Source organism: Amblyomma mixtum, chromosome 5, assembly GCF_055824585.1.
Source record: "Amblyomma mixtum isolate Tamu chromosome 5, ASM5582458v1, whole genome shotgun sequence".
NCBI classification, from domain to species: domain Eukaryota; kingdom Metazoa; phylum Arthropoda; class Arachnida; order Ixodida; family Ixodidae; genus Amblyomma; species Amblyomma mixtum.
The window spans coordinates 80,718,409-80,745,373 of record NC_143016.1 but is presented as its reverse complement, the minus strand read 5'-3'; the positions used below and the strand labels follow the sequence as shown (position 1 = coordinate 80,745,373).

At 50.2% G+C, this 26,965-nt stretch overlaps 2 protein-coding genes across 3 annotated transcripts in view; one reads left to right on the top strand and one right to left on the bottom strand.

The window, feature by feature from the left end:
- The window catches only part of LOC149342790 (high affinity cAMP-specific and IBMX-insensitive 3',5'-cyclic phosphodiesterase 8A-like), a 37,993-nt gene extending 18,380 nt beyond the window's left edge, over window positions 1–19,613 (bottom strand). The window contains exons 1-7 of the mRNA XM_089546843.1: window positions 19,106–19,613; window positions 16,773–16,858; window positions 14,059–14,115; window positions 12,395–12,585; window positions 2,287–2,346; window positions 1,363–1,420; window positions 253–420 (exon numbers count right to left, since the gene is read on the bottom strand). Coding sequence (XP_089402969.1) covers window positions 253–420; window positions 1,363–1,420; window positions 2,287–2,346; window positions 12,395–12,585; window positions 14,059–14,115; window positions 16,773–16,858; window positions 19,106–19,613 — 1,128 coding nt within the window. The remainder of the gene's footprint in view (window positions 1–252; window positions 421–1,362; window positions 1,421–2,286; window positions 2,347–12,394; window positions 12,586–14,058; window positions 14,116–16,772; window positions 16,859–19,105) is intronic.
- Window positions 308–26,241, top strand: LOC149342789 (uncharacterized). 2 transcript variants are annotated; one of them, XM_089545248.1, is made up of 4 exons: window positions 308–345; window positions 21,365–21,429; window positions 23,733–24,622; window positions 25,119–26,241. In XM_089545248.1, exons 3-4 carry the CDS (start codon window positions 23,815–23,817, stop codon window positions 25,196–25,198), a joined length of 888 nt encoding a protein of 295 aa, XP_089401374.1. In that variant the 5' UTR covers window positions 308–345; window positions 21,365–21,429; window positions 23,733–23,814; the 3' UTR covers window positions 25,199–26,241. The 2 variants fall into 2 exon arrangements, with proteins under 2 accessions (XP_089401374.1, XP_089401375.1); XM_089545249.1 differs by lacking the exons at window positions 308–345; window positions 21,365–21,429 and having other exon boundaries at window positions 23,670–24,622.
- Window positions 26,242–26,965: the final 724 nt, after the last annotated feature.

The window sequence follows — 26,965 nt, the reverse complement described above, 5'->3', positions numbered from 1 at the left end:
TCGCCACCCCTCTTAGACTGAAAGTACTTAAGGTTTACAGTGTATGCTGTCCAGCTTCACAAGAGAAAAGTGGTCTTGTTTATATACCACCTCGTGTGTACGTTATTCTATCGTCCTCAAGATGGCAGCGCACTACAGCACAGGTGTACCGTGTTTTCTGTTCACTTTCTTACAGGTCCAATGCTTGGAAAGCCATTCCACAAGCACGAGAAGCACACACTAAGTAACGGTGGCGAGGCCGAGCGCGCTCACCTGTATGTCGTGCGAGGGCCCAGTGACCATGACGCCGTCTCGAGAGTAGTGCAACGCCGCGAAGAGTGCCTCCGCCGCTTCCAGCTTCCACAGGTTGATGAGATCGTTGTGCTCTATCTGCAGCATCTCGTTCAGGCACGCGCCGAGGGAGCACGTTTCTGTGAACCACTGCGGCCGCCGAGAATTGGGAAGCAGATGTTTCCTTGGACCGTACCAAAACTATAGCTTCTATAGGCTAGAGTCGCTTGACAATACCGTGTCTAAGAACATACCTTTGTATTATTAGTGCGTGCTAGCATCGATAGCGGAATATATATTACCTTACACGGATGCTATGAAGAGCCAGTACGCAATCGTTGCCTTGCTTTACATTCATATGCGCTGCAAAAGAGCTTAATTTATCTCTGACTTTACTTGGCTAAGCGATTAGCTATCCCTTTTATCGACCTCAGCCGTATAGGTTGTGCATAAATTCATCCGTAATCCGAGATCCAGCTGTTCATCCGCCGCGGTTGCTAGTGGTTATGGCGCTCGGCTGCTGATTTGAAAGTTGCGGGTTCGATCCCGGCGGCGGCCGTCGAATTTCGATGAAGGTTAAATTCTAGAGGCCCGTGTAGTGTGCGGCATCAGTGCACGTTAAAGATTCCCAGGTGGTCGAAATTTCCGGAGCCCTTGACTACGGCGTCCCTCATAGCCTGAGTCGCTTCGGGACGTTAAACTATTATAACCATAAACTAGATCCAGCTGTTCGTCAGTGACCCTCATCCCCCGTTCCCCAGCTTCCATTCTGCTGTCCCCTTCCCCTTTCGCTGTGTTCCTCTCCACCTCGTCCCTTGGTGTAGACTTTTGTGCCCGATAATAAAGGCAAAGAAACGTGACACAAGCTAGCGCAGTGGCAATTTATTTTGAGCGGTTTAGGGAAGGTATAAACATTTTTATCGATAGTGCGGCAGGCCGAAGTGTCTTGAGGCCAGTTAGTCGCACCAAACGCCTCCTTTGTTCCCCTTCCCACCCACTCCTCTCGCAATACACCCGTCATGAATGAAAGGCAAGGTTTAATCCTATAAATCGGGGGGTATAGAAGATAAGCCTCTGGTTGGTGATCATTACCCTGTTGAAACCGTACTTGAGCAGCGGGATGATGGCAGCCTCCTCTTTGTCAGCCAGTCTGCAAAGCAGAGAATGACCAAAAACAATTATACTCGAGTATAGCCCTTGCAGGGAACTACAGCGCAGTTTACTGCACACTACTTCGCTGAGGATAACGGACGAATGAAGAAATTAGACGGGCTTGAACACTTAAGAGTGTTTCAACAGCGAGAGTTTTTTTATCATTCTAATCATGCGTGAAACCTAAGGAACTATTACATTGGAGCAAACCGAATGACTCCAGACTTAGGCGAGATGCTTAACAGGGCAAGACACCCTCCCCCTCACGCCCCTTGCGATAATTCTTTTCAGGCCACCCGCCGCGGTGGTTCAGTGGTTAGAGCGCTCGGCTAGTGAGCCGGAGTTGCCCGGTGTGAACATGACCGCGGCGGCCGCGTTTCGATGGAGGCGAAATGCGAAAGGTGCCCGTGTGCTACTACTGCGCCCGATACTGCGCCATTTCCTTTCCTCAAAAACTAATTTTCAAATTTTTGGTTTCGTTTTGGTTTATGGGGTGTAACGTCCCAAAGCGAATCGGGCTATGAGGGACGCCGTAGTGAAGGTCTCTGGAAATTTCGACCACCTGGGTTCTTTAACGTGCACTGACATCGCACAGTACACGGGCCTCTAGAATTTCGCCTCCATCGAGATTCGACCGCCGCGGCCGGGATCGAACTCTCGTCTTTCGGGTCAACAACCGAGCGCCATAACCACTTAGCCAAAATTACATTACTCCCTTTTTCAGACCAAGAATGTGCCAGTAATTTATTGTGCAGATAAGCTCCCCCCTTCCCTCCACCTCCCAACAACCACCTATAAGAGTTGCTGTAAGCTAGCCACCTCCAGGTAGCCAGAAGCCAGGTACGAGTGCGTCAGTCAACTTACCCTCTCTTAACTACAGCAACGATGCACGAGAACTGGCTGCCCCTGTTGCCTCGCAGGGTCCTGTTGGAGGGGGACATAGAGACGCAAAACGAGAAACATTTCCTTGAAGTAGCCTTCTCTATTGTCTACATTTGCTCGTCCCCAATGCGACTGTGGCTTTTCGGTTGCCACTGAACCGCAGCAGCAAAAATTGGAGGCGACACTTAAAGGGGCACTGAGGAGAAATTGAAGTTGACTTGCATTGACAGAATACCAGCTCCTGATTACAAAAACGCCATTCATACTGACAACAAAGCTCTTGTAACGTAGAAAAGAACAAGAACCAAAATACAGGTATCGCCGCCACAGGCCAAACTCGCAAGTACAAGCTTCATGACGTCATAGGACAAAACAGCGTTGCTAGAACCAATAGTTCTAGCAACACTAGGACACGAGAAGCTACGAATCACTGAGGCGCAGTAAATCTCCTTGACGTCGCAAATCTCCTTGACGTCGCCAGATGGCGCCATGTACCCGACAGCTACGGGCGCTCCTGCAGCGCCGGGACCAATCAGTGCCTGCTCACAGCGGTATGGGTAGGGTAGTATGGGGGCTCCCGGTATTCCGCTAACGGTAGCAAGGTACACGGTATGCTAAAGGTGTCTATTTTCGAGAACTTCGTTGACGACTTCGGTAACGGGATCCATTGTAACGCTGGCAAAACGCCGGTGCAAACGTAAACGAAGCGACGGCCGCAATAGCCGATATATGCCTTCAACGTGCGGCCGGCGGTAGCTTTCTTTTCGGCTGCTGCTGAGCCGCACTGCATGGCCGCCAGAAATCACGGAGTCTGCGTTACGTCATGTGCACGTCATGTTTCACGTCACTTAGTCCTGTGTCGTCATAGGAGAATCCCAAGTTTGAATCAGAGCGGCGGCAAAAACTTTTTCTACTTCGAATCCAAATTTCTTAGAAATAAATGCATCTTTCGCTGCCGGCCAAGTGGCAACAAAGCCATGAAATGCCGAACTATCGGATTTTGCTATAAAAAATATTAATAGAGCTCTCCTCAGTGTCCCTTTAAACTCTTAAAGGACAAGTGGAGAAGTTTTAGAATTCGACCAGTTTAAAGCGGTCGAATGTGTGAAACTTGCAGGTAAAGTATGCGAATTCTTTTTGTGGTAGCATATGAAATAGAGGCGTAATTGCAGAATAAAGCCATGTTGGTGTTTGGGCTTCTCTGCAGTGCACAGCGACGGGCAGAGGTAGCGATGATGACGTCACGTACGAAGGCGCTATGTTTCCAGTGAACAAACTGTGTTTCCAAGAAAGAAAACTAAGGCCACAGAAATTGAAGCCCACGGAGCATTGTTTTGCTGAATCGGACGACGCACGGCAGCAAGTGGGCGAAGGCAACGGTCATCTGAAATTTAGATAACAATGACGTCATCACAAGTTTCTCCACATCTCTCCAGCGCAGTGAGAAGAAGCCTGAGTATCGTTGCGATTTTAATTGACGATTACGTCACCATTTTAAATCTAACACGAAACAAATTGGCTTGCTTTATCGAGAAGCTTTACACGTTCGAATTCTTTAATAACCTCGAATTCTCAAAAAATCATTTCAGCATCCGTTTAGGAGTATGACACGATATCATTAATGAATCAATGCCCATATATGCGAAACTGGTCATTCTGGACTTTACATTCATAGTTCCCTGGTAGGCCTCATACCCCTCGTGGCTCAGTGGTGCAGCGGTTAAGCGATGAGTCAATGCCCTGCGATGGCAGGTGCTGCCACCGGTGGAGGTTCGTGCAACCCAGGCTGCTTTTCCCGAGCAACTTCTCGCGGCCAGTAATTAATGTAACCGCCACCTGCCACGGTGGGCAGTTTGGTCACAAACCTGTGAGCATGTTGTGATGGCGCCACAAGATCACGTGACCTAGATAGCTCACCTAGGTTGCTTCTCTGGGGATTTCTCGCTCACAACGCCACCGACGACGCCGGATTTTCTGCGGAACGGTAGACAGCGCTATCACGTTAAAAGCAGCGTCGCACTCAAACTACAGGTACAGGGGAGAGTGGGGCGCTCTGGTATGGCATTCCTCACCTAATCCTAGAAACATGATCGACACTGTTGCATAATGCCACTTAAAGCCGCACTGGCGCATAAAAAAATCATGCAGATGGCCATGAAATGCTGTTGTTGATACGCCCCCTCCACCTTCCCAGCATAGCCACCGTCCTCAACTTTGGCACCGGCAGACAAAATTTTAATGCCAAAGCCCTGAAGGGCAACTGAAGAGGTTTTAGAATTTTGCGAGTTTAAAAGGGCCTGGCATGTGAAACATGCAGGTGAAGCCTGCGAAATCGTTTTGCGCTAGCATTTGAAATGGTGGCGCTATCATTGAATAAAGAGGCGCCAGCGTTCAGGCTTCTCTGCAGTGCACAGCGACGGTCAGATGCCCCGATAATGACGTCACGCACGACAGCGCTACGTTTCCAGCAAAGAAACGGTTGTTTCATGAAAGAAAACCAACGCCGTCTAGGGTGAAGCTAACGAAGCATTGTTTGGCGCATCGGACGACGCACAACGACGCAGGCGAAGGCAGCAGACATTCAAAATTTCGGCAATAATGACGTCGCTACGTTTCCCCGCACTTCTTCGAAGCAGTGAGGGGACGCCTGGAGATCGTCGTGGTTTTAATCGACGATTACGTGATCATTTTAAATGCTGGTGCAAAAATACTTTGCATGCTTTACCTAGAAGCTTCATAGATCCGAATTCTTGAATAACCTCGAATTATAAAAAAAGAAAGAAAAAATAAGCTACCCAATGTAAAAAGCGGCGTAGTGACGTCGGCGGCGTTGTGCAGCGGAAATGAAGTCACGCGTGACGTCAAGCGAAAAGGTCGCCGCATGTCTCAAACGATGCGACTTATAAAGCAAATAAGTAAACAAAATTAAGAATTTTAGACGGGATTCGAATCTGCGTCCCCTGGGTTGAGCGTCAGAAACGCTAACTCCACGCCACGCAGGCACTCTTCCAAAGCTGCGGTGCAAACGCAGGCTTATACGGTGTGTGGTTTCTCATGACTCTATGCGAATGAGTATGTATACTTTGAGATCATGGAGGAAGAAAAAACTAGGAGGGAGTACGACGTCACAATCTTGAAGCCTAGTCATAAAAAATATAGTGGAAAGCATCATGGGAAATAGGCCCTCACGTGACAAGGCAGCGGTAGCTCTAAGCCGGATTTCGGTTTCGTCCTCTCGCTCTACGAGCAACTGCGCGACCATCTGCTTGACGGCTCCGTGGTGAGCGCTAACTGCTCGCTCGCCGCAGCGGCCACCATCACCGAGCGACGTGCATAGTCTTGTGCTTCTGCCGTGATTTGGGCTATGCGGAGACGCGTGCGCCGACTGCGGCGCAGTGGAGACATTGCAGCACATGCTCCTTCGCTGTGCCGCTTCTGCAGTGCCGCGTCGCGATATGCTCGCGGCCTACAGGGCGCTGGGTCTCGAAGCGCTTCTGTGGCCGCGCGGCAGTGCGCGCACCAGTCACCGAGCAATGGTGAGCCTCTGTGCGTTCATCGAGCAGGCGGGCTTGACTTCCCGCTTGCTCTTCGCCATGTAGTGAACGCGTGACACGATCGAACGCTCCGTGGGTGCTACCTCGGACGGTATACGCGGCTGGGCGCCCCACCCCGACCGCTAGTGCAGTGTACCGCGCGCGCGATTAGTCCGAGACAGGACGTGCACGCGGCTATGCTACTTCTTTTTGTGAGTGATTGTGCGCAGTGGCCGCGAGACCCCGCGCAGGAGCAGACGTAAGCGACACTCTCTCTAGACAGCGAGAGAGAGAAATACTTCACTGCTGCATTTCACGTCGGAACCGCGTATGTGCGCGAGCGTATTCGGCGCGACTTGTGCCTCGAGAATAGCGGAGAATGGCGGGCCCATGGGCGGGCCGAAGTCCGCCTGCCCGAGAAATAGAATCTTGCGCAGCGCGCCGGAGCGCTAGTTAACACGTCCGTCCGTCGTGAGCGCTCTGGAAGCCACTGCGCCCTTTTTTAGAGGCTCGTTTTCTTCGTCTACTCTCGAGTTCTTCGCTTATAGCATGCGCTGAAACAAACGTTCCGTATGTGTGTATAACGACGAAAGGAATTCCTCTCAATTGTCTTTATGAACCACAGTTGAACAGTGACGAGGTCGCGGCCGCACCCTTTGATGAAAAGTTTACCTGCAGTTTTCTACAGTGCACTCAAGAACTCAAGAGTGTAATCAACAGAAGTGTTGAGACGCGGAGCCTTCAGACAACCTCGAGCTCGGTACGCATTCATTCCGCCAAAGCTGCAACACAGGCGCTGCGCTTCTGGGCTACATCGGAGCTAAAGTGAGCTTTATCGGAGCCCGGACGTTCACTAAAAAGTACCGCTGGTTGGCAGTCTGGTAACTGTGGAGGAGGGCCTATTTCCCATGAGTCAGTGCGCAAAAGGGCCCTCGGCAGCGGCGTCAGGGGAGGATGGCTTGCAGAGGCTGAGCGCACTCTCTCCTAGTTTTTTTTCCTCCATGTTTGAGATGCTTTAATTACGAAAGTAGTAATTAGCGAAGCGAGTAGCAAAATGCAAGTGGCGCCGGCATGCGGCGGCCACACGAATACCCCCGCGATCTGATGTGCGCCGCTGCCCCAACAGATAGCGCGCGAGCAGAAGGGGCGCGTCGTCTTCGTTTAATTTCTCAGTGTCCGTGCCTATGTGTGAAGAGAGTCCGCTGAAAGGACCCATTTAACGCTATCGGGTCATACCCTTACGGCAGAGCTTTCTAGTCATGAGCTCGAAGGTACTCACGACACTTTGACATGGCTTAGAGGCGGTAGCTGGCTCATAAAAAAAGTTAAGCTACGTCTCTCGCTAAAGCCGATGAACACTCATGGATGCTATAAGAATAAACCTGCCAGCCTCAGGAACCGTGAACAAATGGCAAAACGTAGAACAAACTCGAAGCTTCGAATCATCCAGATGTGCAACAGGGAGTTCCATGAGAGGGAACAGCAAAAATAGTAGAAGTCAAGGTGTCTGCGTTCCCGCTACTTTTGCGAAAGGATGACTAAGTAGGCCATGTGGCGTGTCTTAAAAAAAAATTATGATCAGTATTTCTGATCGTGTTATTTTGCGTGTTAATTCTTGAGCGGACAAGAATAGCGAAGGTATCTCTTAAAGGGATACTGAGGCGGTTTTCGAATCAGCTAACCTTCTAGGGTTTTGAAGTAGTGTCATTGCTGATCACGTCTGTGAAATTATTTTTTCGATTTTGGCTAAAACAGTGGCGCAATCGCCAATTAAAAACGCGATGTTTAAATTTCCCGCGCCCCGCGCGAGCGCAGGAGAGGGGAACAGCGGAGAGGGAAACCTCGTCCATGTCGGCCAGCATGACGTCATGTTGAGGAGCCGGGGATACTTCGGCGCACCCGAGCGCGCTTTCAGCGCGCGTTGTTTCTCGTGCTGCATGCGTTGTTCCTCATACTGCGTGCGTTGCGACGTACAAAGCGTGTCAGCCGACCTTGAGAATCAGATTCAACAGGTACTACTCTGCGTTCGTGTCCACGAACAACTACGGCCGCGACTGTGTCGTCTTCCACTGTTTTCCGCAAGACCACAAGCTCGCAGCGCAACCGCTCGCTGCTGTGACGAAGAATTCAAGCCGACTAAAGCAAGCTTACTCTGCTCGAAACACTTTCGTAAGAGCGGCTACAGGCAGAGCTTGTCCTAGTGTGATCTCTGGAGATTTCTGTCGAAAAGGCGCGGCTGAACCATGACACAGTTCCATCGATTTCCTCGCGCATAAGAGGCGTGTCACCATTCCGAAGAAGCGCCTCTTTTAAAAGTAGAAACATGCTCACTTAGCCCCTGAAGAAACCATATAGAGGCTTAAGCATGTGTCGCTCTCCCCAGCTTAGGTGCGGCCAGACCACCTGAGACGTGCTCAGCAAGGCTCGGTTAGTGATTTTATACTCGGTTCGACGTGTCCAAGCAAGCAAGCAAGCAAGCAAGCAGAGCAAAGCACAATAAAGCAAAGCAAGCAAGCATCGAAGCTCTTCATATGCGGCATCTCGTTTAATCCTAGCTAAGCATTTAAAATGAAAGCGTTCGACGTTGATTTCGGATGCAAATTTATGAGAGAAATGAATGCCAACCGAGTTTTTGCAAAAAAACACCGCAACCTTACTCGGTTTCTTCATCAAGTTGTGGCAGTGGGCGAGTTGCAGCTAGCTTGGCTTTTAAACACACATATAGTTGGCAACTACTTCACTGAACCTAAACTGCAAATCTAGGAAGGGCGACCGTTTCCGAGGCAGCGATTAATATTTTCTGGCATCTGCTGAACGCGCCAGGAGTGAAGCGTATTTGTGCGCGTATTTGGCTTGGTTTCCAGAGCACCATGATTGCGTCACTATCTTGTGGTCACATGCCTCGCAGTGCTTGGCCACTGCGCTTCGCTAATTTTGACACAAACTTTGTGCTCCTTCATCGTTCACTTGAAATACTTTCTTGCCCCAACCTGCAACGCCGGGTACTGAGAACAGGATTTACACAGTGCTTTGGGCCTTTTCTTTAGGATGACGCTCTTCCGGGCGAGCCAGGAGGCGTCCGGTGGTGGTAATTGACTTGAGTATTGTTCGCATGAAGGAGCCCCGAACGAGGCCCTGGACGCGCCCATTACGGTAGCCGAGGTAAGGGCTGAAATAGTCAGACTCAAAACCAGATCGGCTCCTGGTCCAGACGGGATTACGAACACAATGTTAAGGAACCTCGACGACAACTCCATAAAGGCCCTCACAGGTTACATGCAGGAGTGCTGGGAGAAGGGCGAGATTCCCCCGCAATGGAAAACGGCCACCGTGGTCCTAATACCTAAGCCTAGGAAGCAGCCGCAGATAGGGAACCTCCGACCTATATCCCTGACATCGTGCGTAGGAAAACTAATGGAGCAGGTCGTCCAAACCAGAATATCGAATTACATGGAAAAGAATAGGAAGTGGCCAGATGAGATGTATGGATTCCGACCACATCTCAGCACACAAGATGTTATGCTGCGATTAAAACATGATATCATTGACTCCAGAACCAAGGATGCAAAGGTTATCCTAGGTCTCGATCTCAAAAAGGCATTTGATAACGTCAAACATGAGGCAATATTGAAAGGACTCAGCCACGCCGGAGTAGGCCACAAAACCTATCGCTACATAAGTGACTTCCTCACAGATAGAACTGCGAGCATAAGCTTCCAGGAGATTAAATCCGGGGAAATAAAGCTGGGAAGCAAGGGAACCCCTCAAGGGTCGGTGCTGTCACCCATTCTCTTTAACATGGCCATGAGAGAACTCCCGGGCGAACTTGAGAAAATTGGCAACCCAAACTTAGAATATAGCCTGTATGCGGACGACATTAATCTATGGATCAACCGAGGAAGTGATGCAGAGATTAACCAAACCCTACAGGCAGCTGCCAATATTATTTCGATGTATGCAGAAGAAAGGGGCTTAGAATGTTCGCCCGAAAAATCTGAAATATTCATATATAACGATAAGGCTCTGAGGAACAAACCACCCTCGGAAATTCAGATTTCTGTAGGAGGAAAGGAGGTGCCCAAAGTGGACACAATCAGAATCCTAGGCCTTTATATGCAATCAAATGGAAAAAACATGACAACCATCAAAAAGCTTGAGAGCCACGTGATGCAGACCCTCAATCTCATCAAACGTGTCTCGAGCTAAAGAGGTGGTCTTAAAGAAAAAAACCTACTTAGGCTCATACAAGCTTTCATAATAAGTAGAGTCAGCTACGCTACGCCGTACCTAAATCTCAAAGCAGCAGAGCGGAACAAGATCGACGCTCTCATAAGGAAGTGCGTCAAGAAAGCTCTAGGCCTGCCCATGTGCACATCCTCGGAAAAACTCCTATCACTGGGCATACATAACACGCTTACAGAGCTTGCAGAAGCAGTCCATACATCACAGCTAGAGAGACTCAGCATAACACATGCCGGAAGAGCCACACTAGCCAAAGTCGGACTCAAAACAGATAGGGGAGCTAGACAGAGGGAGGATATCGACATGGAGATTAGGAGCAATCTCAGGATTCACCCTTACCCAAGAACATGCACCCAGAAATAAACAAGGAAAGAAGACAAAAAACGGGCACAGGTGATAGACTGCATCTACGGTGACAAGCCTGAGGAGGAGGTCGCCTACGTAGACGCAGCGGGTGATATACATAGTCAGTACACGACCGTCGCGGCCGCCGCGGTGGCTCAGCGGTTATGGTGCTCGGCTGCTGACCCAAAAGACGCGGGTTCGATCCCGGCCGCGGCGGCTATAATTTCTTTGGAGGAGAAATTCTAGAGGCCCGTGTACTGTGCGATGTCAGTGCACGTTAAAGAACCCAGGTGGTCGAAATTTCCGGAGCCCTCCACTACGGCGTCTCTCATAGCCTTAGTCGCTTTGGGACGTTAAACCCCATAAACCAAACCAAACCAAACGACCGTCGCGGAAGTGAACGGAGCGGGTAGCCTCATTACGGCCGCAACCGTCCTAGGGACGAACACTGAGACGGCGGAGGAGGTCGCAATAGCACTAGCTTGCGTCGGTTCCAAAGCTAAATACGCCATAATCGATCGCAAAGCTGCAGTCCAAAATTTTAGTAGAGGGAGAGTCTCTCCCCTCGCTGCCAAAATTTTAAGACAAGCGACATTGAATAGAACAATCAATATAATCTGGACCCCCGCGCACGAATCTGTCCGTGGCGACGAGGCGGCCCACGAGGTGGCTCGAGATCTCTACCACCGAGCTGCACACGACGGTCCACCGCTCGCATATCACGGGCGGGAAGGGCGACTAATTTCCTGTCAGGAAGTTACAGAATATTATAGACAACATCGCAGGTACTTTCCCCCGCCTAGCATAACACTCAACAATCAACAGGCGGTGGCGTGGAGGCGTCTACAAACAGATGTCTACCCACACCCAATTCTATGCAAACATATAATTCCTGAAATAGAAGACGATAAGTGCAAGAAGTGCGGAGCGAGAGGGTCCCTCGACCACATAATATGGGAGTGTAGCCAATCCCCAGGCAGGGCGAAGAACATTAATAGTAGAGACGCCTGGGAGACCTTGCTCCGGAGCTCGGACCCTGAGCTCCAGCTCACCGCCGTCCGACTGGCTGAAGAGGCCGCCGGGATACAAGAGATCCCGGCCAGCATCTGACGCGACTACCCCATGCGGCCGGATCTCTCCTGATCCTCCTCCCTCAACTGAGGGTATGGGACAGGGGAGGTCTGGGTGAGGTAGTCTCATTCTGTTGGACAATAAATGTTTTCACTCACTCACTCACTCACTCGCACCCCTTCCTTTCCGAAAATACGAGCCGATGTTGTGCTGGCACCTTTTACGCATGGTCTGTATCGCGTCTTTGACGCTGGCGTATGCTTGTGCTAGGCATAGAATTTTTTGCTTGTGTCTTTTTTGGTTTCAGGCGATACGTGGAATGAGCAAACTGTAGTATCCTTTTCTTCGGTGGTCAGTAAAAAAAATAGACGCCGTATTCGCTTTTACAACGACACGGAAAGCTGCGATCTGCCCTCAACGCAGCGCCGGATCCGCATCGGCAGCTTCTCCAGTCCTCAAAGTGACGTCACGACCTCTCTTGACCAATCACGGGCGGCGGCGCGCCGCGCGGCGTGCCCCGCGGCACAGGCCGCATATTTCGGCTAAAAAAGGCAATTCGCGCTTGTTTTTGCCTTATTTGGATGCGATATTCCAGTATACAGCATGAAAAACTACAGGATGCCGCTGCCAGCCCGATTTTCAGAAAAAGTGCTTCAGTCTCCCTTTAAAGAAAGAACTAAAAATTGAGGTTTTGCTAATGCGTTTGGGTATTCAATTCCCTCCTCGCTTTACTAGTTTTTGATTACAGAAGCAGCATCTTCGTCATAGGTGCTGACACTTTAATTACGTTTAGATAATACGAATATTTTCTCGCGGTACTTGCTCGAAAGCACACTTTAATCCATGGTCAGCGTGTTACGTCAATTTCAGCGTGTGACGTAGGCGAAGAGATGCGGGACCTGCACACGGCGATCGGATCGACGCTGCTCTTGCTCCGGGCGTCGATGAAGACCAGGTGCGGGCGCACGTTGAAGTAAGCCTCGACGGCGTCCTCGGCGGTCGAGCTGAGACTGCACTCGTAGTGCATCTTCTCGGCCGCCGACCTGAGTGCATCGTACTGCGCGTCCTCTTTGGTGAACACGAACATCACCTGCGCAAGGAGAGAAAGCCTAGGGTATAGGGCCCCACGTTCACGGTGCTTAAGGTGCCACAGTTGCGCCGGTTTAGTTAGTGCCAGTGTGAGGAGCAGAGGTACGCGAATGTCTTAAACTTTCTGGCTGCCGAACGACCAAAAGGGTCGAACGCAGTCCGTCTGCTGACGCTTCCAAGCAAGCAACGAAAATTGCGAACTGAACTCATACAGGCTCTAGCACAAATACGGTCACGTCCTGTCATCACAGGTTTGGTCACACATACAGGGGCACATCTTTCGACCAAATACTGTGCATTTACTTGGTCATCGAACAAGATAGGGGAGTGGCGTTCTCTTGGCAAAAAAAAAGAAAGAAGAAATGGAAAAAGAGGGGCATGAGAGCACGTCTCCTTAACTAAGAGAGAGAGAAAAAAAGTATATATACTTTCAGCATGCGACAAAGGTAGCTTTTGGTTCTAGCAAACACAGCGATTTCACAAGATGAAAAAGTATCACAGCTCAAGACCCGCCTGGTCGTTATGCAACAAGTTTTCAGCCAGTCTTAAAGGTCCACTAAAGAGGAATCCGAAATCGTGTTTTTACCACGGGAGCTCGATCTACACGCTCCGAGCATTCTTAGAAACTTCGAATTATTGTCCTGTGCGTCCGATTTCCGTATGAAATCGATTTAAGAGTCCCGGCTCCCGCTTTTCTTTTTTAAACTTACCTCCGAAAGGAGGATCAGCCATCGCGTTGAGTTCCTTTCAGCCAGTCGCGGTGCACACATGTTTGCCAGGTGCGGCTGCTAATTTTTATGCGCCATAAAATGCGACTTTAATCCTCCTGGCCGTAACGCGTGTCGCGATATCTTGCATCCTTCTCGTAACCAATAACGGTACCCAGTGTGAGAGATACCGTTGGTAGGCTATTGTTTAGCCTGGTGATGATGAAAGCGCTCGTCCGAAAGAGACTTCGAACAACTTTTGGCGTATTATACAACAAATTTCATAACTCACGCAACGCCATGCATAAAATTAATGCAATGTGATTTCAAGCGAACGTACAGAAAGGAATTCATATTGGGTGCCAAAACTCACCCCTGTGTACTGGAATATCTTATCTGTATGTAACGTAATTTTTTCGCGGTATCAAGACATAATGTATAGGGGGAAGGGGGGTGTTACGATGAAAGAGAAGGGAAGAGGTGATGCAATAGGCGCAAGGAAGGAAAGAACGAGTTTCCGAAATTGAAGGCTTACGATTAATATCGGCCCTCACAATGAACCACACAGAGACGCCTACGCATTTCGCTTCCATCGCCAACCGCGGTCGCCGTGGCCGGTATTAGACCACCGCGACCTGGTGCTTAACAGAACAGAACGCGATATCCACTGAGCCACTGCCGCGAATGCGATGTCGAATTGTCTCACTGAACACTGCCTCAGTCCAAAGCCACGCAGATAATAACCAGGGACCACACGGCGTGCTTACCCTGACGGCCGGGACGGTGAAGTACATCGAGCCGAACTTGAGCGGGACGGCCCCTGGCTGCGAAAGACGAACCATGTGGCGGGATGTGTCAACAAGAACCAGAGGGAGCAGTCGATGTATCAGTAAACAAATCTCTCTTAGTTTCGTCAGCCCCTTTTGATTCCTTCTCAAGCCCCATCTGCAAAACCGGCTAACAGCCCATCAGTTCGCGTCAAGTTTGCATCTTGACAAGTTTTAGTTTGGTTTTAGTGGGTTTAACGTCCGAAAGCGACTCAGGCTATGAGGGACGCCGTAGTGGAGGGCTCCGGATAATTTCGGCCCCCAGGGGTTGTTTTACAAGGGAGCAACCTAGAACAGGTACAGTTAATTGAGCGTGTTACACAAGCCAGCGCGGTTACAGGACATAGATGGTCAGGGACAAGTGGCGAAAAAAAAAAACGGGAAAACGAATGATTGCAGATATCTGACTTGAAAAATTGTCCAAAAATCATCATGACATCCGTCCTCACAGACACCACTACCTTAAACGCAGAGGAAACCGAAAGGCAGAAAAGCACCCAGTATATTGTTGCGTGGCGGTTCGTGGCGGCCAGCCAGGCCGACACGCACTTGCTCGCGCAAGCGCTCCGTTCTGTGCCACTGCCAGCTATGTCACAGTGTGAGAGCCCGAAATTTATTTCCTGCCGACCTAGTGGCACACAAAAAGCGACAATTTGTTATCAATTCGATGGCATGCAGAGGGAGCATGGCATTTGTACAAGGTTGACATGCAGCCATCGTAAGATCACATATATTGCAGCGCTAACTGTTGATAAGTTCTCCCGCATCTGCGTCCAGCGTTCACGCGGCCGCCAACACCGGGCAGAGGCATACGTGCTGGGGCAGAGCGCGTGCGCCGCTCGAAGAACAAGACGACGAAAGAGAGCGCAGAAAGATGACAAAGTCAAAGATGATCATTGCGATGGATGCGGCAGAGTATGCGTTAGCATTATAGTGTCTCCCCCCTGTCCGTCCTCTGACGGTGGCGGGTGGCGTGATCCAGTACACCAGTCACAGTGTGCCACGCTGAGCCCCTTTGTCAATTCCCTCATCGCTCGACTCTGATTGGCGACCCCTCGCTACCACTCGCCTTCAACTGACTCGCCTTCTCTATCTTTCTCCACTCTACCATGTTCTCTCCCTCTTCTCCTCTCTCTCTCTTCCCTCTCGTCTTCCCCTCCTTCCACCATGCTTCCTCTCTTCCGAGGCTTCACACTCCGGACGCCAACGCCGAATACTTTTGAAGTGGAAGCTTCACTACGCTAGGTAAATCCAGTTTCACGGTGGCCCTAAGTTTCCTGCTCAAATGAACTTGAGCTTCGAATGCAAAGGAAAGGCGCATAATTGATCCCATGAGACAGTGGACACCTTAGTCGCGCTTTAAGCTACGTGGCGGTAGTGACAGATGCACGCTGCATGCGTTGGCATTGACAACGTTGTGGCAGAAACACGGCACTGAAGACATATGCTGTCGGGTTCATTGGCGTTGGCGTTAACGTTCTATAGACTCTGTGATGATTTTAAGGAAAGGAAGTGCGCATAACTGGCTTCTGGGTCAGTGGACGCCTGAATCGCTCTTTAAGATACGTGGGATGGTAAGAGAGAGAGAGAGATGTGGGCTGCATGCATTAGCGCTGACAACGTTGTGGCAGAGACGCGACACTGCAGCAATAGGCCGCAGCGTTCACTGGGTAAGCAAACTCTCGCGATCAAACATTAAATGCCCCTATGCTCTGACGTGGCAGGCCCGTAGAGTCCCTGAGTGTAGATATGGTACGTGAGTCACGATGACAGTAGTGCTATGGATAAAGAGGTACAACGGCGTGTGGAAGCTCGTGCCCGTGACGCGGGGCATAAGAGCGCGGGAACATTAAGAAGTGGAGCAGGGACTGTAGGCAGAACGCCCGCGCACGCTAAAGATCCCCAGGTGGTCGAAACTACTACGGAGCTTTTCATTATGGCACCACATTCTTTTACTGCCTCCCTCACCCCTTACGTCACGGCGCGGTTGAGATGCCCATTTACTGCGCCGTCTCCTGTACTCAGAACCTATTGCCCAAAGCGCACACAAAAGCGGAACGCTGAGAATAAGCGCATAGCACGCCAAGACCACGCAGTGCGGGCGCCGGAAGCGACGAAAAAGCAGTAATATAGACGACAAAACGTCGATGCGAGGGCTCGGACCGCTGAAATCGCGAGAGGCGCTAGGAAGGCGCTACGCAAAACCAAATGCAAAACGACAAACGCAACAGCTCTAGCGCTAAGCTAAGCATCCGCATTATTATGGGCCTAATCGTCCTTCAATGTTCGCTACATAAGAAGCCCTTCACCTAGCCGAGAGAAAGCTAGTTCTATACCTGAACTCTGCGCAGTCCATTCTCGCTAGGTGGCCATGCTATCCACGTTGCTTTTGCGGGGGATAGAAAATGTTATGAGGCCGTGATTGAGGTGAAGCTCGAGGCAGGCACACTCAGAGGTCTTAACATGCCTTGTGCCATATTTTATTTTTCTCGCCACGCATTCGATATGTGTAGGGTGTTTCTTGCCCCATTGCTGTACGTTCTAGTTTCTCGCAAGTGATGCTTCGCGCTACAGTGGTCAGGAGAGTAAGTAATGCAAAGAGAATCGGCGAAGCAGATTCAAGGCTGCAAGCATGGTCACGTGGCAACACTCACCCCGCGAGCGAGGCGCCCGAGGGCGACCTTGTACTTCTCGTCGGCATTCCGTAGGGAGGGCCTGTGTTGCGACGCCATCATTGCAACTGCATGCGAGGCAAGACGCAAGAGGCAAGTAACCACATGAGGAGGCGCGCATGAGCTTGGGAGATCAGTATGCGAGCTTACCTGATTCAACAGCCGTGACGGCCTCGCTGGCTGAAACTCTTCTTCTGCCTCTTCTCGCACCCAGCCACGCGCCAGAGGACACATGTCTTCGTCGTCTTCGTCTTCCCCCAGCCCGCTTCGCGGCACGTATATCCCCATCCCAGTCGAAATCAATAGGAAGAGATGGGCTTGAGCAGGGCATGTAATGCGAAGGCAAGATAACCGCTGGTCCTTAAGATTAACGGCGTGTATTCCAAGAGAAGGCACGAGTAACAGGGGGCGGCAGGAAGTTAGGTGGGCGGATGACATTAAGAAGTTTGCGAGGATACGGTGGCCGCAACTGGCAAAGGACAGGGTTAATTGGAGAGACATGTGGGAGAGGCTTTTGTCCTGCAGTCGGCGTAGTCAGGCTGATGATGATGATATCCACGTATGTCAGGGCAGCGTTAATCGGAGATGCATGGGAGAGGCCTTTTCCTTGCAGTGGCAGCAGTCAGGCTGCTGCTTCTGATGATGATGATATCCACATATGGCATCCTCCGCTGCTGTAGATGTGGACTGCTGGCGTGCGCATGGATTTAACATCCCGAGGCTGCACACGGATCGTAACAGTCGTCGTAGGGGTGGGCTCCAGATAATATTGATTTCGTGGGGTACTTTAACGTGCAATGACATTGCACAGCTCACGAGCGTTTTTGCATTTCTGCCTCCATCGAAATGCGGCCGCCGCGGTCGGGATTTCGATCCCCGACCTTTGGATCAGCCGTAGAACGCATGCATATCCACTGAGCCACAGCAGCGGGTTGTATCAGTGACTGCATGTCCAAATACGAAGCATATTGGACAAGAATTTAACGCCAAACGACCAATAAAAAAGTGGTAGGGTTCTAACGAGGTTAAACCGAGTAAAACACTATGGTCAATTGGGCGAACTGGTGAGGGCAAACAGCACGAAAGACATAGACGTAGACACACAGGATCACCGCTTGTCCTGTGTTTCCCTTGCTTTCGTCTACGATAATAACTGTAGTTCACCTCGGTTTATCGAAATACAAGAAAATAAGCTCTCGCTTCGCAACAGCATTAAATACTAGCCATTACAATTTCAACGCAAGAAATAAACGCTCTGGCGTCGTTAGGCTGGTGCCGAAGATATTTCCGCAATATGCCCTAAAATGTCAGGAATGTTGCACTACACTTATATACTGTCAATATATGCTGACTAAATTTCCAGTGAGATATCCCGCACATCTTTACTGCATACTGAGGGCTATTCTCAATTCCTTTTCCACCAGAATGTCAGCTGACCTGCCCTGACACGCAGAAGTTCGTCAATGCTGTTTTATCCATAAAGACGCGGTAATTCGTTTACATACGTGGACTCCGAACACGCTAAAAACATGGCAACGGTTTCTGTGTGCAAGGTGGTGACCTTGGGGGAAAAATTGGTGGTGGCTTAGCTTGGTTAAGCCTGGTAATTGCGAAGCAATACATCGGTTCTGCTATTATACAGCTTGTGGCAGAGTCGGTGCCTACCGCCTCGCACTGCGACGGCTCGGGCCGGGCCCCCGTTTTTACACAGATGGTGTGACGTAACTCCTAGCGCGGCGCCCCTGGTGAGAGGAGCGGGAGTTAGGCCGCCGCTCCGTGCCTACCGTTACTACCGTCTCGCATCGCGACGGCGTGAGATGGGGCCCCGTTTTTACACAGATGGTGTGACGTCACACCAGACGTCATGCTAAAGGTCAACCGTGCCTACCACCGCCTCGCGTTTTGACGGGCTGAGGTGGTAGCTAAGGTATTATTGCTTCGCAATAAAAAAAGGAGAAACGAACACGCCGCACCGAAGGGCATCTAAGAAGAATTTTTCCCAAGAAATCACTCGTCCCACTCCCTTGCTTCTACTAAACTGTTCCTCGTCGTTGAGAGATGAACTCGGTTCAGCCTTGTGCTAGCGGTGCCCACAGACTCGGACGTTGTACTTGTTGGCTTCCTCTTGTACGCCTTGTGCACTGACCTCCTCACGTTCCGGGCACTACGAGAGGTAGTCTTTGGGGTTACATCTCCTTGACCGGCGCTGCGTTTAGGTGCAGCTTTAATGTTCATCGGTGCCCGCATTCGAAGCCGTTCTTCCGGAACCCCTGGTTCGCGAAGCGTCGGGCTATGAGTGGCGGCTTGGTCTTTACATGACGAGTCACTCGCCGGCATTTTCCCCGGGATAGCCAGCGGTGGATAAGGCCCGTCACCTCCGGTGCGGGAACCGGTGGTCCTGTCTTGGCCGCCCAGAAGTAGCTGGTAGGCGAGGGCCATAAGAAGAGCGGCCATGACCACACAACAGAGGATAATCAGAGCGATGAGTCTGGCGTGAGTAGCGATCCTGAACTCTTTCGTCGAAGTTGACATGCTTTTACCGTTGGCATCCGAATAGTCAGCGTAAGACCGCGAACGGTACGGTTTGCAATGACGGTAAGCGGCTTTGTAGCCTGCCAGGTAGCCCGCATTGTAGCCGTAGTCGTAGGGGGTGGCCTGCTCGGCATTCTGGTAAGCGCCGTTGTAGTAAGCACCTTGTTGCTCCAAAGACTGATGAGGTCCTGCGCCGCCCGCAGCGTTGTAATAGGCAGGTCCTTCTGAGCTGGCCCATTGGTACGGCTCCTCGGGAAGGGCCTGGCGCACGTCTTGACGTGGCTTGGACATGCTTCCCTCCGCTTGGGACTCTCGCCTGTGGAGCTCGCCGAAGCTGACCTGAGGGGCCCTGCGTTCAGACGTGTCCTAATGTTAGCCTAGACCAGTGACTGCCATCTGTCTTGCCCGAGTCGCACGGGGCAGCGCCGGAAGCACGCGCCCCAACTGATGCTTCTTTCGCCTCTTCACAAACAGCGCATACACGGGGTGTAAACCGGCGGTTACTGCTCACATGACGCAATTTCTGCACAGTGAATTACGTCAAAGCGAGTTGAAGCTATTAGGGAACCACAAAAAAAAATTTAAATTGTACAGGACACTGTTTATCGTTTTTCGATTTTTTGGTTTGGATTTTGGTTTGCGTTTATCGGATTGGCTTCGTGTTTCTGTATGTGTTATGTACATACTTGATACTGGATGTTATATGCCACGTGGTTATCCCCTTATAAATACCCATCCACCGTTGAATAAAACGCCATTCGTCACGTCACCCACTTTATACGGCCGCCCAGGCCGATGCCACGAGGACGGGATCCGTTCGGCCTATCGGTGTAGCGGCTACAGTATATGTTGCCCCTTCAGTCTCTTTATTAATGCGACGACGCCCGTCGTCTTGGTATCTTTTTCCATGCATAAATATTTCTGTAGCAGTACGCGGCATATTCCCGTCGGCAACGTCGCCTTTGTTTCGCTTCATCGGAGGACTCCGACGGCTACCTGTCTTTGCCTTTAGCCTTAGGCATGGGCAGTACCGAAGATACATATATCTTCGTTACTATCTTTTGGTACACATTGTGTATCGGTATTAGGTATCGCTTGCCAAAAGTGAAAATATCGTAGCATCGGTATCCAAAATACAATCTTAGTGTGTTATCATCATCATCATCATCAGCCTGACTACACCCACTGCAGGGCAAAGGCCTCTTCCATGTCTCTCCAATCACCCCTGTCCTTTACCAGTTACGGCCATTGTTTCCCCGCAAACTCCTTAATGTCATCCGCCCACCTAACTTTCTGCCGCCCCCTGCTATGCTTGCCTTCTCTTGGAATCCGCTCCGTTACCCTTAAAGGGAAACTGCATAGGTTTTAGAAATCAACGAGCTTCAGAGGGTCGAATGTGTGAAAATTGCAGGTAAAGCGTGCGAAGTCTTTTTGGGCAAGCACTTCAAATAGTGAAGTATTCGCCGATTAAAATCCAGACGCCCTTCAAGCTTCTCCGCAGCGCACAACGCCAAGTGGGGGGCGCATAATGACGTCATCGAAGGTATCGGTACTTTTCCAACGCACAAACGCCTGCTTTCAAGGAAAAAAAACAATGCCATCGAAGGCGAACCCTGCCGAGAGTTGTTTGGCATCGTCTAACGAGTAATAGCAGGGTGTGGCTGACGACAGTGGTAATTTGAAATCATACCTTCCGTGACGTCATGCTGAATTTTCTCGCGCTCCTCCGGAGCAGTGAGGAGAAGCGCGAAATTCAATTTTCGATTACGTCTCTATTTTAAATGCTACTGCAAAAACACTTAGCATGCTTTACCTACGGCCTATATAGATTTAAATCCTTGAATATCGCAAAATTCTCAAAAAAGTGATGCAGTTGCCCTTTAAGGACCAGCGGCTACCTTGCCTTCGCATTGCATGCCCTGCCCAAGCCCATTTATTCCTCTAGATTTCGACAAGGATGTCATTAACCCGCATTTGTTCCCTCACCTACTCCGCCCTCTTCCGATCTCTTAATGTTACACATATTATTTTTCTTTTTACAGCTCGCTGCGTCATCCTTAACCTGAGCTGAACCCTCTTCGTTAGCCTCCGCGTTTCTGCCCCATAGGTGAGTACCGGTAAGATACAGCTGTTGTATAGTTTTCTCTTGAGGTATATTGGTAAACTGCCATTCATGATCTGAGAGAACCTGCCATATGCGCTCCACCAAATCCGTCTAGTTATTTCCTTCTCATGATCTGGATCAGCGGTCACTGCCTGCCCTAAGTAGACATATTCCCTTACTACTTCCAGCACCTCGCTACCAATTGTGAACTGCTGTTTTCTTGCTAGACTGTTAACAATACTTTGTTTTTCTGCTCGTTAATTTTTATACCCACCGTTCTGTTCTGCCTGTCTAACTCATTGATCATGCATTGCAGTTCATGTCCTGAGTGACTTAGCGAGGCAATGCCATCAGCGAATCGCAGATTACTTAGGTATTCTCCATTAACTCTTATCCCCAACTGTTCCCATTTCAGTCCTCGGAATACCTGCTGTAAACAGGTGGTGAATAGCATTGGCGAGGTCATGTCTCCCTGCCTGACACCCTTCGTTATTGGAATTTTATTGCTGACTTTATGGGGGACTATGGTAGCTGTGCAGTCGATATCTTCCAGTATTTGCACATAATACTCTTCTACACCCTGAATCCGCAATGCCTGCATGACAGCTGAGGTTTCCACTGAGTCAAATGCTTTCTCGTAATCAATGAAGGCTATATATAGGGGTCGGTTATTTTAGATCGAGTATATTAACGATACGCGATACTCAAAAAAAAAAAAGAAGTGTGCATCAGATTTTTACGCTGCTGTGAGTCAAACTTTGAGCAGTTAATTACATGGTATCATTAAGTTTGCATAAACATCTACACTCTTCTGGGGACGCTCAAGCGGTCGGTAATTTATACAAACCAGAGTGAAACTACGAGACAAAAAAGTAATGTTTCGGCTTTATATGGCCTGTAACTAATGAGTAACATCCTCACAGAACTGTCATGATTTTAATTGGGCACGACGAAAGCAAGTTCACACCCGGAAGATATAGGAACAACGTTCCTGATACTTTCATCATCATTTACGTCGTTGTCGTCAACTCAGCAACGCCTACTGCAGGTCAAGCACCTCTTTCACAGTTCTCTAATTCACCCTGTCATGAGTCAGCTGTGGCTTTACATCTTACTCTTGACTATATATGGAACTAGCCTTGTAAAACAAAGTTGACATAGTCCATGCATTTCCTCTTACTGTTTTTACCTCTGACAGAATTTCGACGCGGTTATTGTCAGTACTCTGTCCGCGTTACAATATTCAGGGGGCACTTTGGCTCTCTAAAGTGGTGCAAGGCGAAAGCGTTTCCTGGCGCACTGTTTGTTTTTATTTACTTATATATGTTTTTTTTTATTTTTGCTCTATTGTTTTTATTTTTATTTTCATATCCTATTTTATTTTTGCTTATTTTCTTATTTTTATTTTCCTGTTCTTGACTTTATTCCTTCAAATGCCAAAGGTCCTGGTTCGATTCCCACCCTCGGCGCAGTTTCTTTTTAAGCAGTGACGCCGAAAGGCGGACAAATCTGCCGACGCGTCTGTCGACATTCCTGCCGACGCGTCTGTCGACACGGCTGCCGACGCGTCTGCTAACGACAGTATGAGGCATTAAAGGATTTCGCCTTAATATTTCGCTCGGAACAAAGGCAATGACACTCTGTAAACAGACAATGACACCAAATTCAGAGCTTCACTGGCCACTCGAGAAAAAAAAAATGAACCAGGCGCGTTAAACCGTACAGCTACATTTCATGTTGTCACGACCTCAGGAGCCGTGCACGTAGGCGTTGGGGAGAACCCAAGACTAAGAGCCTTTATTTAATTAGAGAGCCAGGTTCCACGTCACAGAGCCAGCGCACATAGAGAGCCAACCCCCGCTTCGTCGTCGTTTTCGAATCAGCGCGGATCGTCGGCCCATTCACGACACTGCTAACGTGAGAATGCAGGGAGTGGACCCTCTCTGCACTGTCGCGCCGCTCCCTGTATTGTCACGCAAGCAGGGCCATAAGAATCGACCGACGCCCCTGGCTGGAAGGGGGTCCTTCGACGGGGAAAAGCTGCTTCATTCTGGAGTTGTATCCGACTACAGTTCTAGCCAGGAATAATGACAACAATAGCAATGGTCTCTTGCCAAATCAGTCGCCAACTCATAACCGCAGTCTTAGCGCGTACTGATGTCACTAGTTGGTACCCAGGCGATGCGCCAAAGTGTGAGCAAGAAATTCTTTTCTGCTCTAACATTGCTGTGGGTTGCGTGTATGCAACTTTCCTACGCCTTTTCTTCGCGTCATATATAACGTTTCGGACCGTCCCGCGTGTGCAGGCAGTGAAAAGCGCGCAATTTCCGCTATCATCATCCGATTGTTCCTAGCGTGCGCGTGTCTCCACAAGAAGCGAAGAAGACCATGAACCATGGGCGGAACGAGGCGGGTCTCGACGCGTCCAGCCCTTTCTGCCGGCCTCACATTGCGTCGGCCATGGAGGCGTCCCTGCACCATCAACAAGGGCCGCCACTTTCGTGGCCGTGGCCAGTGCGGACGCGCGCCGCGGCCGCCGACGGCGCACCTCTGCACTCGCCCTGTCTACGACCACCGCCATCAGCTGCTCGGAACGCCCGCGATTACGAAGATCAGCTACACCTCGCTGCCTCAAGTACGACCCTTCCCGAGCGCTCGCTCGGCAACGGCAAGGAAAGCCTGACCTCGGTGCTCGTCACGCTCGCGCTCTGCGTCTTCGTCGGGCTCATCGTGTCAGCCGTGCTGGCGACCACTCGGCGACTGAACGCTGGCACGGAGACCGAAGCAGCAAGGCTCGACGCGACGCAGGTCGCCGCAGTCGCGGCACCGGCATACGTACCACTTCCGGGCGTCGTACGGTGGATGGGCAGCCGTGGAGGCGAAGAGGCGAAGTCGACGGATGAAGCGGGCGTACGGACCAACACCACTAAGTTCGTCGGTGGACAGCGTGAAAATGCGAGCGTCCAACTCGACCGTCAGGAATGGCCGGAAGGCGATCTGGAGCAACGGGAATGGACCGTGGACTTTACGTCCGATCTTGCGGATGCACCCGGGACTGCATCGACGGCGGCCGACAACGCCACCGAGGCTGCCCTCTCGCGCACGTCTGTGAGGACCGCCGCATCTGCGGAGCAGCAGCCGACGAGCAAGCCATGGCACCGCTCCAAGGAACGGCGAAAATCAGCCGCTACTCCCTGTGAGTTGCTGATGAGGCATTCTTGCTTAACGAGGTCTTGAAAATTAAAGAGTGATTTTCCGGCAACAAGAGGGCTGCACTTGGCGCATGGTGCGATGCATCGTTGACGTTTATTGTTATAAGTGATCTCTTATTTACCATTTGTCATTGGATGCAATTAGCCGCGCAAGTGGTCTAAATTGATCCGGAGCTTTGCACTATACGGCGTCTCTCACAACCCATGTGCAACTTTGGGACGTTGAACACCACGCACCATAACAACCACCACAACCTATTTTTTTTTTTGCCAAAGAATCGGTGCTACAAGTTCTCAGTCTCGCATGGTGCTCCTGCAATTCGCGACTGTTCTGATTTCTGCAATATGGCACTTGTCATAAAGAGGTGAAGTGATATGTTGTTCCGCTTTCAGGCTAGGTTACGGCATTTAACGCTATCTCATGAAAAGCAAGCGCTGCGTCTAGCTGCTATAACCAAGTCTTCCGTCTTTCGATTTCAGGTAGACCGAACGTCGAGTGCCCAAGCAAGAGACCGACTTCAACGACACAGCAACCGTTAATTAGTGGAAACTTTACATAGTATACGTAACAATGGCCTTGAACAAACTATAGTCACAGTTTCGTTGCAAATGTACTGCGTCTTTCTCTCTACAGAGTGTCGCGATTACTGGCGATGTACAAACTGATGGAAGCATCCACAAAATGTCGTTGCATGCGCACATGGGTGAATGCAACGTTTCAAGCGTCATAACGCGAAAGTTCTGCAAACGATAACAGCAAAAACATAAACTGTAAATACTGTCCAAGCTGCGTTCAAGTTTGGGATGTATTGAGGTGGGCCGGCCTCTGAACTGAACCTCCGGTCCCTTACTGTCCCCATAACTATTTGGGAAAAAAAATAGAAAAGGGATACTGAGGCGGTTTTCGAATCAGCTAATTTTTTAGGGTTTTGAAGTAGTGTCATTGCTGATCACGTCTATGAAATTATTTTTTCGATTTTGGCTAAAACAGTGGCGCCATCACCAATTAAAAACGCGATGTTTAAATCTCCCGCGCCCCGCGCGAGCGCACGAGAGGAGAACAGCAGAGAGGGAAACCTCGTCCATGTCGGCCAACGTGACGTCACGTTGAGGAGCCGGGGATACTTCGGCGCACCCGAGCGAGCTTTCAGCGCTCGTTGTTCCTCGTGCTGCATGCGTTGTTCCTCGTACTGCGTGCGTTGTGACGTACAAAGCGTGTCAGCCGACCTTGAGAATCAGATTCAACACGAGGTACTACTGGTACTACTACGCGTTCGTATCCACGAACAACTACGCCTGCGACTGTGTCGTCTTCCACTGTTTTCCACAAGATCATAAGCTCGCAGCGCAAGCGCTCGCTGTTGTGACGAAGAATTCAAGCCGACCAAAGCAAGCCTACTCTGCTCGAAGCACTTTCGTAAGAGCGGCTACATGCAAAGCTTGTCCCTAATGTGATCTCTGGAGATTTCTACCGTGGCTGAACCATGGCGCAGTTCCTTCGATTTCCTCGCGCATGAGAGGCGTGTCACCATTCCGAAGAAGCGCCTCTTGAAACATGCTCACTTAGCCCCTGCAGAAACCTAATAGAGGCTCAAGCATGCGTTGCTCTCCTCAGCTTACGTACGGTCAGATCACGTGAGGCGTGCTCAGCAAGGCTCGGTTAGTGATTTTATGCTCGGTCCGACGTGTCCAAGCAAGCAAGCAAGCAAGCAAGCAAGCAAGCAAGCAAGCAAGCAAGCAAGCAAAGCAAATCACAATAAAGCAAAGCAAGCAAGCATCGAAGCTCTTCATATGCGGCATCTCGTTTAATTGTAGCTAAGCGATTAAAATGAAAGCGTTCGGCGTTCTGATTTCGGATGCAAATTTAAGAGAGAATGAATGCCAACCAAGTTTTTGCAAAAAAAAAACAACACCATGTTTCGCAACCTTATTCGGTATCTTCATCAGGTTGTGGCAGCGGGTGAGTTGCAGCTAGCTTTTGGCTTTTAAACACACATAATAGTTGGCCACCACTTCACTGAACCTAAACTGCAGATCTACGAAGGGCGAACGTTTCCGAGGGAGCGATTAATATTTTCTGGCATGTGCTGAACTCGCCACGAGTGAAGCAGCAGCCTTGTGCGCGTATTTGGCTTGGTTTCCAGCGCACAATGATTGCGTCACTATCCTGTGGCCACATGCCTCGCAGTGCTTGGCCACTGTGCTTCGCTCGTTTTGACATCAGCTTTGTGCTGCTTCATCGTTTCCTTGAAATACTTTCTTGCCCCAACCTACAACGGCGGGTACTGACAACAGGATTTTTTGTACACAGCGCTTTGGGCCGTTTC